This window comes from Charadrius vociferus, unplaced genomic scaffold (genome assembly GCF_000708025.1).
Source record: "Charadrius vociferus isolate BGI_N301 unplaced genomic scaffold, ASM70802v2 scaffold636, whole genome shotgun sequence".
Taxonomy (NCBI): Eukaryota; Metazoa; Chordata; class Aves; order Charadriiformes; family Charadriidae; genus Charadrius; species Charadrius vociferus.
In genome coordinates, this window is record NW_009649189.1 from 1642238 (window position 1) to 1652989 (window position 10752).

A 10752-nucleotide genomic window follows, 5' to 3' on the forward strand; every position below is an offset into this window, starting at 1 on the left:
CGCTCCACCCCGCCGGGGGCTCTGCGCAGGGTCCCGCGGCCCCCCGGCCCCCGGGAGCGCTCGGTGGAAGCGCTCCGGTGGGCGCCCGGCGGGACAGCCGGGGTCTGCTTGTACCTTCGAGGGAACGGGTAGAGCCCCACGTGCAAGAGGGCCCAATAAATTAACATTAATTAACATGACGGCTGTGGGTGTCTTTGCAATAATCTGGCTTTGATTCACTTGAGCATTGCAAATAATTATTTTTGTTTTCCCGTGTATTAAATCTGGTGTGTAAGCCCACACCAAAGGCGTTATGGTTTCCTTAGTCACACTGCTGTGTACAGTCGTGGAGTGGTTTTAATCGATTTTTGTTTCAGGATCAGGATGGCCGGACATGGAGGGCAGCTGCGGATTATTTTGAAAACGAACTATGCTGATACGGTGGTAGATATTGGGAAAATAGCTTTAGGGGAGGGGTCCAGGAAGAAGACCTCTGACAATAAGAAAAGGGAACAAAAGAAGCTTTCTATAGCAGTGTGTGCATTGCTGAATTCGGGAGGAGGAGTGGTGAGGATGGAGAGCGAAGACAGTGATTACTGCTTTGGGAAGCACAGCCTTGGTCTGGACATAGAGCAGGTCCTCAGGGCGTGCATCGGCTGCACCGAGACCAGCAAATACTTCACGTGGATGCAGCAGCAGAGTCACCTGCTGCTTTTTGTTAAGACGTGGAGCTGTGGAGGTCCAGAGGAGAAAAGCCCAGCCACAAAGCCGCGTATCTGTAGCTTGAGCACTGGGTTGTCCTGTAGGTCTATCACTTCGGTTGTCACCATGACTTCGAGCGAGGCTGCTGAATTTCTGAGGGAAAAGGAAAGCTGTGCCAAGCGCCATGATGAGAACAGGCCAAGGGCTAAGAAAGCTCTGCTAAATTTTGATGGGGGATCAAAGGAGACCCCCCTGAGCATTGAGGAGCGCAACATCCAAGATGCCGCTGCCAGGTTTTTAGAGAGAGACAGACTGATGGTTGGGGAGGTCCTGGATTTCACAGAAACAACACATATTGAATTTAAGAACTTCTCTACAAAGAATATCTTGGAATACATTGGAAGAACCCTTCCAAAATACGTCTCTGCCTTTGCAAATACTCAGGGTGGTTATTTATTTTTTGGAGTGGATGACGAGAGCCATAAAGTTGTTGGAAGCCATAGTGAAGTGGAGAAAGAAGCTTTAGAAAAAACAGTAGCTAAAACCATGGGCTCGATGCTGGTCCATCACTTCTGCGGCTCTCAGGCTGGCGTGCAGTTTAAGACTTACGTCCTGAGCGTCTGTGATGAAGCAGAAGGTCTGCAGGGCTACGTATGCGCTGTGCGAGTTGAACCTTTCTGCTGTGCTGTTTTCCATGACAACCCCGATTCCTGGATGGTGACAAATGACACGATCGAAAGACTGAGCGTCAAGAAATGGGTGGAGTTCATGACAGACGCAGACCCAGGTAAAATCTGCACTTACGTTAGTGCCAATTTCATTTCTGCCTTGGTTTGTAAAGTTTCAGGAGGAAAGACCAACTTCTTTTGCTCTGTGTTCTCACCAAACCTAGAAAAAGGGCTTTAGCCCATGGCACGGTCACAGGCAGTGGGGATGACGGTACTGTAACTGGCCTCCAACGGCAACCTGTTCTGTGAAGCAATACTCTCTGAACTTGTTCAGCAGTGCTTTTTGAAGCACTCCCAACTGGAATAAGCCTTCCTAGGGATCCTGTATGCCCCTAAATGAAGTGGAAAGATTCAAAATCACCTGGGAGCTTCCATTACTCTTAATGAGAACTGGAGAAAACTTTGGAAGCTGGCTTTGTCTGTTAAGATGCTTAGGAGGGAGTGATGTCTTGGTGGAAATCTGGCCCCTTTAGATGCCTAAAAATGTTTTGAAAAACAAAAAGGCCCTTACTGGTGCTGATCCCCATTCAGTGAAGTCCCCAGTACTTGATACACCAGCGAGGATCAGTCTCCATGGCCTGGTTTGATTAGTGTAGATCCAGCATCTTGGCATAAGTCATGTGCCAGCACTGAAGTAAAATAATTGTTTTAGCTGTAATAGTGGTGTCAAACTGACCTGCAACTTTTCTTCTTCCCCTTATCAAGTACTGTTAACATCTGTAATGAAGTCAGCAACATGAGGGTGGCTACTAAAACCTGGCCAGTCATCTCTTCATAGATCAGCTTGAGGTTGAGGGAAGTCCTCTCCAGCCTGCAGCTCAGCATGCAATGCGCACTGTGCAGTGGGGTGCAAACTGCTCCCCTGTTCCCAGTTGTATTTCAGGTGTGGTTGTTTCAAAGGAGCAGGGGTGCAAGGCTTTGCTCAGTTTAAGGCATGTTGTCCCACTCCATTGTGAAATCATTCCCCTTCAAAAGCTACATCCTGCTTTTCATTCCACCGCCCCACAACAAGACCTGTATGGTGGGTCCAACAGAGCTTATTCTGACCATGGATTTGAATAAGAGGCCAACCGTATCCTGGGCTGCATCAAAAGAAGTGTGGCCAGCAGGTCAAAGGAGGCGATTCTGCCCCTCTACTCCACTCTCGTGAGACCCCACCTGGAGTACTGCATCCAGCTCTGGAGTCCCCAACATAAGAAGGACATGGACCTGTTGGAGCGTGTCCAGAGGAGAGCCACGAGGATGATCCGAGGGCTGGAGCCCTTCTCCTGTGAGGAGAGGCTGAGAGAGTTGGGGCTGTTCAGCCTGGAGTAGAGAAGGCTCCGGGGAGATCTTATTGCGGCCTTCCAGTACCTGAAGGGGGCCTACAGGAGAGCTGCGAAAGAACTTTTTACTAGGGCACGTAGTGATAGGATGAGGGGGAATGGCTTTAAACTGGAAGAGGGCAGGTTTAGATTAAACATTAGGAAGAAATTTTTCACTTTGAGGGTGGTAAGGCTTCCATTACTCTTAATGAGAACTGGAGAAAACTTTGGAAGCTGGCTTTGTCTGTTAAGATGCTTAGGAGGGAGTGATGTCTTGGTGGAAATCTGGCCCCTTTAGATGCCTAAAAATGTTTTGAAAAACAAAAAGGCCCTTACTGGTGCTGATCCCCATTCAGTGAAGTCCCCAGTACTTGATACACCAGCGAGGATCAGTCTCCATGGCCTGGTTTGATTAGTGTAGATCCAGCATCTTGGCATAAGTCATGTGCCAGCACTGAAGTAAAATAATTGTTTTAGCTGTAATAGTGGTGTCAAACTGACCTGCAACTTTTCTTCTTCCCCTTATCAAGTACTGTTAACATCTGTAATGAAGTCAGCAACATGAGGGTGGCTACTAAAACCTGGCCAGTCATCTCTTCATAGATCAGCTTGAGGTTGAGGGAAGTCCTCTCCAGCCTGCAGCTCAGCATGCAATGCGCACTGTGCAGTGGGGTGCAAACTGCTCCCCTGTTCCCAGTTGTATTTCAGGTGTGGTTGTTTCAAAGGAGCAGGGGTGCAAGGCTTTGCTCAGTTTAAGGCATGTTGTCCCACTCCATTGTGAAATCATTCCCCTTCAAAAGCTACATCCTGCTTTTCATTCCACCGCCCCACAACAAGACCTGTATGGTGGGTCCAACAGAGCTTATTCTGACCATGGATTTGAATAAGAGGCCAACCGTATCCTGGGCTGCATCAAAAGAAGTGTGGCCAGCAGGCCAAAGGAGGCGATTCGGCCCCTCTACTCCACTCTCGTGAGACCCCACCTGGAGTACTGCGTCCAGCTCTGGAGTCCTCAGCATAAGAAGGACAATGGACCTGTTGAAGCTGGTCCAGAGGAGGGCCACAAAGATGGTCAGAGGGCTGGAGCACCTCTCCTATGAGGAAAGGCTGAGAGAATTGGGGTTGCTCAACCTGCAGAAGAGAAGGCTCTGGGGAGACCTTATTGCTGCTTTTCAGCACTTAAAGGGAGCTTATAAGAAAGATGGGGACAGACTCTAATAGGTGCTATAGCGTTAGGACAAGGGGTAATGGCTTTAAACTGAAAGAGGGTTGATTTAGACTAGATTTAAGGAACCTTTTTTGGGGTTTTTTTTTTTTTGTTTGTTTGTTTGTTTTTGCTTACTGTGAGGGTGGTGAGACACTGGAACAGGTTTCCCAGAGAGGTGGTAGATGCCCCATCCCTGGAAACATCCAAGGCCAGGTTAGATGGGGCTCTGAGCCAGCTGATCTAACTGGATGATCTTCAAGGTCCTTTCCAACCTAAACCATTCTATGATTCTATGAAACTAAGCCTCCTTTCCTATGGGTTCCCTGTAATACAAATTTCCCTCGAGTGTGTGCCCATGGCAGCAATGGTATGAGCAAGGAACATACGAGCTGAAGGAGACCTCCTGTCCTGGCAGAGCCCTGGCCATGCCCGGTGGCTCTGGCCTCATGTGAAACCTCTCCTGTGGCCCTGCGCTGCCCTTAGAGCTGGGATGTCGGGTCTCTGCAAAGGACAGTCACACAACAGACAGAGAGGGTGGTGTTGATAGGAGAGGAACAAAGCAGCGAAGTCTTTTGGAGATGCGCGTCTACTGAAGAGACCAGCGGTGCATGTGGCTGGTTCCTGAAGGGTGCTGGTGTGCTGAACTGGCACATCCGGCGCCTCTTGCCCCATTAGCACAGGGGTCTTAACAGGCTCATCCCACTGAGGGTCCAGATCTTGCCTTTGAACTCTAAAGGCATCTGTGCTATGAGCCCTCTCTCTGCTACAGCAAACCAACATCCTGTTGGTTTGACGGAATACTGCCATTCTTAACTTAGTAGGCAGCACTTCCTCGAGGAGGATTGCGAAGGGAGGTTTTAAGTTAATCATTTTAGTTACTCTTTAGTGCTGGGTTTTAAAAGTTCATACGGAAGGATTTCGATGGATATAACATACTATTTTCTTCCCCCAAGATATTTCAGATCTGGCTGATAAATTTGAGAACGAGCTCAGTTTGTCAAACAGTCCTCCTCTTACCAGGCCAGTTTATTCAAAAGCTGGTCTCCACTGTGTGTCTGAACTCCAAAAATGCCTCTACCCAGGTAAGCTGTTTATTCTGGATATATGTTGTGGTTTTTTTGTTTGTTTTTTTTTTTTAAGATTAATTTAATTTAAGATTTTATTTAATTTCTGTATTTGACAGAACTAATTGGAAGATAATGTGATATAAATACAAGATTTTAGGCACACAACTGTTAGGGTATTTAAAAGATGCAACTGCTCCAAGAATGTTGAATTCCTTGATTTACATGTGTTTCAATCTCTTCTCCCATTCTAATGCACACAATTGCTGAGAATATACCTAGTATCCCAGGGGTTTGAGCACTGTCTGCCCCCTGTTATGCCCAAAAATCTTCTTATGGACAAAGAAGAGAGAGAATCATTTATTTCTAGCATAATTGAATTCTAAGTAGTCTAATCAAGGAATTATTATTAGCCAAGATCTAATTATTACAGATAAAGAAAGAAAAGGACAATAAATTAATACCACTGTGAAAAAAAGTGATAATAATAGTTACCCGGTTCCTGGCATGACGCTCAGCCTTCCACCGCCACTCAGGATCCTGCTGTTGATGGCTCCTGTCTCTTGGGGGTTGTTCGGGTGAGCCATCAGCATCCCTGGTTCTTTCCTGGGGAGTCTGTCGCTGATGCTGAAGGTTTCTTTTTCCTACTCCAGTATCTGTTTGGGGTCACTTGCTGTCGATTTGCTAACACACTTTTACACCTTGTTCTTTCTTCACTGGTCTGCAAGTTCACTTCAGGGTTTAGTAAACACGATGTGTTTCACAGAAGTTAGATACTTGTTCTCCGTTACCCTTAAACCCAGTTTTGTCCAGCTCTGGGGCTGCGTTCCTTTTCTTTATCTGACCATCTGAGAGGTGTTTCTGGCCTTGGGATCTCCTGTGCTCTGTCTCTTGCCACCCCAAGCCTGAATTCAGCCCTGCATCCTCTATCCCACATCTCAAGACCTCTGCTGTCCTACTGTATTTCTGCACTCTGCATCATCATGTTATAGGCAGAAAGGTCTCTGCCTGTGCAGAAGAGCTGCTTGTTGCTACTGTCTGTATAAATTGATAGTTGTTATCCACAGCCACCTGAGTACTAGAAAAAAATGCCATTACAGGAGTAAAAACAAAGCTCCAAACAGGTCAACAAAAATTCAAAGAAAGCAACCGGAGAAGCCTCCAACCTGAGACCTTGCAAAGTCCATATGCTCCCCATGGCTTGGTATGAGCAATGCCGGGTTGCTGGTCAGCAGGGCTGAGCACCGTGTACTTGGGGGTGGGATATCCGATCGGCTTAGATGCGTATCTCACCCAGTAAGTCAATTCTGCCACCCTGCTCACTGCCAAGGGGGAACTTCAGGCTGGGACACACACAAGGGAAAGTAAAGCTCAACCCTTCTTCTGCAGCGGTGGAGAACCTTGCCTTGGTTTTATTTTCTGGTAAAGGCTTTGATTATTTCAGATACACTTCAGCTATAAAAGCAGTGATGGTTGCTGGGCAACAGATGCTCCCACATACCAAGCCCTGAAAGACAAGGGAAGGCCAAGGGCAACATAAATCCTATCACGTTCCTGCAGGGCCGGGCTGGGGCTTTAGGTTAAGCTCTTCGACACATGGGAGAGACACGAATTCCAGGTCCCATCAGTAGCCAAGAGACAATTTCTAATTGAGCGTAATCTATAGGTTATTTTTTTTTCCAAATTCTGACCTGTGTATGTATCTATTAATTGCTATTTTTTCTAAATATTTTTGTAATTTTGCTATATTTTCGCATCTGTTTTCAGGATTACTCTCAGATGATCACTTCACTGTTAATAGTGTTTCAGTACAGGATATGCAATTGCTGTTTCTTGATGAGAATGTGGTTTTTAAATGAAGGGCAGTGACACAGTCAGTGTAACTATGTTTGCATTTGAGCTTTGTCTGTGTGTTATGAATGCGCGTAGCTGTAATTTTAACCTGTCAATTTAAGGGATGATTTGTGTTAATATTTTTTAAAATTACCGTTACTTCTTATTTTGGAGGAGCACCAAGTTAGCATTAGGATGAGAAGTATCTTCATGTATTCCCCTATATTTAATAGGAATATGAATCTATACTTGAAGAGACCGACCATGCTCCTAGGCGCCTTTTCCCTTGCTGTATGCATCGTGTTTTACCAGCCAGGAGTGTAGGAGATGCTGCAAGCGCGCTGCTCCATCTGGTTCAACCACCCATCTCCCTGTGGCAGCAACATATCTGTCCAAGGAATACCTAAATAATGAGAAGGCAAACAGAACAGATCCCTCCAAGGAGACTTTTTCTTGTTCCATTTAGAAGTCAGGCATGCCCAAAGCATCTCTTTTATTCGTATAAAAAAAAACCTTACAGGTTTACCACCAGGTATCATGGGAATGCTGAATTTTTTACTCACACTAAATCATTTACTTTGATGACCTCATGGTGTAATACATTCCTCCCGTAACGGGTGTGTTGAGAAAATTATTTGCTATATTTTGGTTTTCTGATTTTTTATTTCTTTTTTCTAGTGGGTTCTAATGAAATCAAATGGAAGCCAGAAACCATCTGCACTGACGTGTTCTCAGAGTATCCTGGATTAGAGGATTTAATGAAAAAACAAATCCATCCACTTAACAAGGGGGTACTGATATTTTCAAGGAGTTGGGCTGTTGACATTGGATTGCCAAAAAAACAGGATGTTGTGTGTGATGTTCTCTTAGTAGCTGAAAACGCATATCCGGTATTGTATACTGTAGTCAAGGACGCCTCTTCTGCTGAGTATGAAAACTCGAGAGAAACGGCTTACACATTAAAGCAGAAACTAGTCAATGTTGGGGGATATGCCTCAAAAGTGTGTGTGATTCCACAAATACTGCACCTGAATGGCACAAAGAACCAGATGGAAGTTGCAGGGTGTGGCGTTCCCCAGCAAGAAAACCAAGAAAACCCGTGTGGTTATGCCAGCTTGTACCCAGAAAATTACATCCTCACCTCCAGGGACATCCCCGCCTTCCTGCGTGCGCTTGTGATTGTTGTGCTGGGCTTTAAGTCCTACTTAAGTGACCATCTTGGCTGTGAGATTTTCAACCTTCTTACTCTCAAACAGTATGAGCTGCTCTCCAAGAACCTGCACAAAGTCAAGGAGCAGTTTGTCCTTGGTCTTCCTGGAACAGGGAAAACAATCGTGGCTTTGAAGATCATCGAGAGAATAAGAAACATTTTTCAATGTTCTGCAGAAGAGATACTCTACATTTGTGAAAATCAACCCTTGAAGGAGTTTGTGGGGTAAGCAGTAACATGTTTTTCCCCTTTTTTCTTTCATTCCATCCTTTGTACATACAGCACAAGCCCTGCTGATTTTACATGTTTGCCAAATATATAACTTTGGCTGACACAAACACACAATAATAATCTCAAGAAAGGTGTTAATATTGAAAGTATTGCTGAGCTGAGCTCCAGCCCAGATCCAGCATTCGCTGACTGCAGTGAGAATCCCATGCTCAGTGATTGCTGGATCGTGTTAGACCTTCAAAAGACGATGGCCTTAGCTTAACAGGCTTTTATGGCTGGTGCTCACGCCGAATCTACTCTCCTGCCTTTCTCTGTGGCTGCCTCAACACTGCCCATGCTGGGCCTTTAGTGCAGCTGGGCTGGGAACTGGACCTTAGACCTGGGCCATCTGGGCAAGGGGACCAGAAACTAATGCCCTTTTGGTAGAGGATTTCAGGTCAGGGTAGTCCCCAGGTCCTGTTCTCGCTGTGTTTCCGCTTGTGTCCGTGTGGAGAGGTTAGCGGGCCACCAGGTGGACAAGGCATCTTGTGTGACACAGGGCAGTGCCCAAGCGGCAGGTCCTGGCCCCAGCAGGCAGATGGCCTGGCAGAAGCGCTGCCAGTCCCTGCTCAACCTGGGGAGAAAAGGGAACCTGTCCTTCCTGCCAGAGCTCCAGCACCGCGCTGCCTTCCCAGGGCCAGAGAGAGCGGGGACACCCCCGGGGAGCCTTACTGCAGCGCGTCTGTGTAGGAAGCATGGGCTTGAGTCTCCTTCTAGGGTAGAGCCGAAGCCTGTTGGTGGGGGCTGCGCAGGCGGTACGGTGATGCCTGTGCACAGCTAATCCACCGGAATAAATGTTTCTGCCGGGAAAATGATCGAGCTTGCTGCAGCTGAGATGAGAAGTTTGGCGTTTTTAGACAGTAAGCAGCAATGGCCCTCCAAGAAAGAACCCACTGAGAAATGGAGGCAGTCAATAGGGAATTGTCTGCTCATATCTTCTTTTTGTTTACCATATGTATTTTTAATGTATTTTTTGGGTTTCGGTTTGTGGGGTTTTTTTTTTTAGAAATGAGATCTGCTGGTCTGTGACACGTGTGGCCTTCTTAAAGGGGAAATTCCCACAAGTGAAACACATTGTGGTTGATGAAGCTCAGAATTTTCGTCCTGAAGAAGGAAACTGGTACGCACAGGCCTGGGAGTTAGTCAAGAAAAAAGGTGGCATTTTCTGGGTCTTCCTGGATTTCTTCCAGTCTACTCACCCGTTCGGTTGTGGTCTTAACTTTTCAGAACTATATCCTCAGGAATGGTTGACTGAAGTGGTCCGTAATGCCAGGGAAATATGCAACGTCATGTTTGATCTCATGGAGGAAATCCTCCAAGAACGTAACACAGATATGCCCTATAAGATGCTGGAAGACTTGTTTAAAGAGGCTAAATGTGCCCATTCTTTGCAAGGTGACTACATAAAAAAAATAAATATGGGAACATCTGAAATGGTAAAGTATGTGACCACGCAGTGCAGCAGGTACATCCGGCAAGGCTACCCCATCAAAGATATTGCAATCCTGTGCAGTACACAGCATGCAGCCCAGGGCTTCCACCAAATATTGGAATCAGAGCTAAGGAGACAAATAAGCAAGTGTAGGGTGAGGTTAGCCTTGGGGTCAGCAGAGGATGTGTCAGAAAATGTCATTGTTCTTGACAGCATCCGACGCTTCTCAGGCCTAGAAAGGAGGATTGTGTTTGGCATTCACCCTGTCCCTGCACAAGAGGAGATTTCTCTCAATCTTTTGCTCTGCGTGGCATCCAGAGCCAACACCAAGCTCCATTTGCTGTATCACAAAGACAAAATGTTCTTAAGAGACACATATTTAAATGACAGTTTACTCTTACCGAGGGCTAGGGACAGCAGAATGCTTTGCTCATATTTTGTTCAGTGATACGGGGCAGCCTTACAATTTTTTTTTAATGCCCTTTCTGTAGCCTATGCAAAAAAGAAATTATGCAGTTTCATATATATGTTTCATCATGTGTAGGCCTGTAGGATTTCATAAAATTGATTTTAATTAAAGGACATCACCACCTGGAGAGAACAAACTGCTGAAAATGGCAGTTACAGAAGGAAGTCAACGATTACAAACTACTTGGATAAATCATAGAACAGTTTGGAGACTTGTACTTTCAATTCCTCTGCTCTTTAAGCTGATTGCGTGTTCTGAGTTATTTCAGCAGTACCAGAGCGGAACCACAGCTTGGTGTTGGGAGTGGTGGCTACTCTCCACCTCTGCTGGGAACGGGGCTGTGGTTTTCGCATCACATTGAATCATCATAAATGCCATTTTCTGCCCATGGAAGCAGTTCTGTCCCCAGCAGTGCAGTCCCAAACCTCTCCTAAGCAGGCTCGGGTCTGCAGCAGTGTAGTGAGTTGGTAACTTGGGGTTTGGGTTTTTTTGGCAAATGAGTTTTTAGCTTAGGTAAGCTCTACCATGTCCTGCAGCTGCCAGGGTGCAAGTGC

At 46.2% G+C, this 10752-nt stretch overlaps 1 protein-coding gene across 1 annotated transcript; it reads left to right on the forward strand.

Moving 5' to 3' along the window:
- Positions 1-363: 363 nt before the first annotated feature.
- LOC104289882 (schlafen family member 11-like) lies at positions 364-10177 on the forward strand. The gene is made up of 4 exons (XM_009888896.1): positions 364-1468; positions 4874-5002; positions 7496-8252; positions 9304-10177. Exons 1-4 carry the CDS (start codon positions 364-366, stop codon positions 10175-10177), a joined length of 2865 nt encoding a protein of 954 aa, XP_009887198.1.
- Positions 10178-10752: the final 575 nt, after the last annotated feature.

What these genes read in the sequence shown, in the direction of transcription:
- LOC104289882 (XM_009888896.1), top strand. Translation starts at nt 364, where the DNA reads ATGGCCGGACATGGAGGGCAGCTGCGGATTATTTTGAAAACGAACTAT. An exon ending in CCAAAAATGCCTCTACCCAG is followed by an intron (nt 5,003 to 7,495) that starts GTAAGCTGTTTA and finishes TCTTTTTTCTAG; the next exon opens with TGGGTTCTAATGAAATCAAA. An exon ending in CCCTTGAAGGAGTTTGTGGG is followed by an intron (nt 8,253 to 9,303) that starts GTAAGCAGTAAC and finishes TTTTTTTTTTAG; the next exon opens with AAATGAGATCTGCTGGTCTG.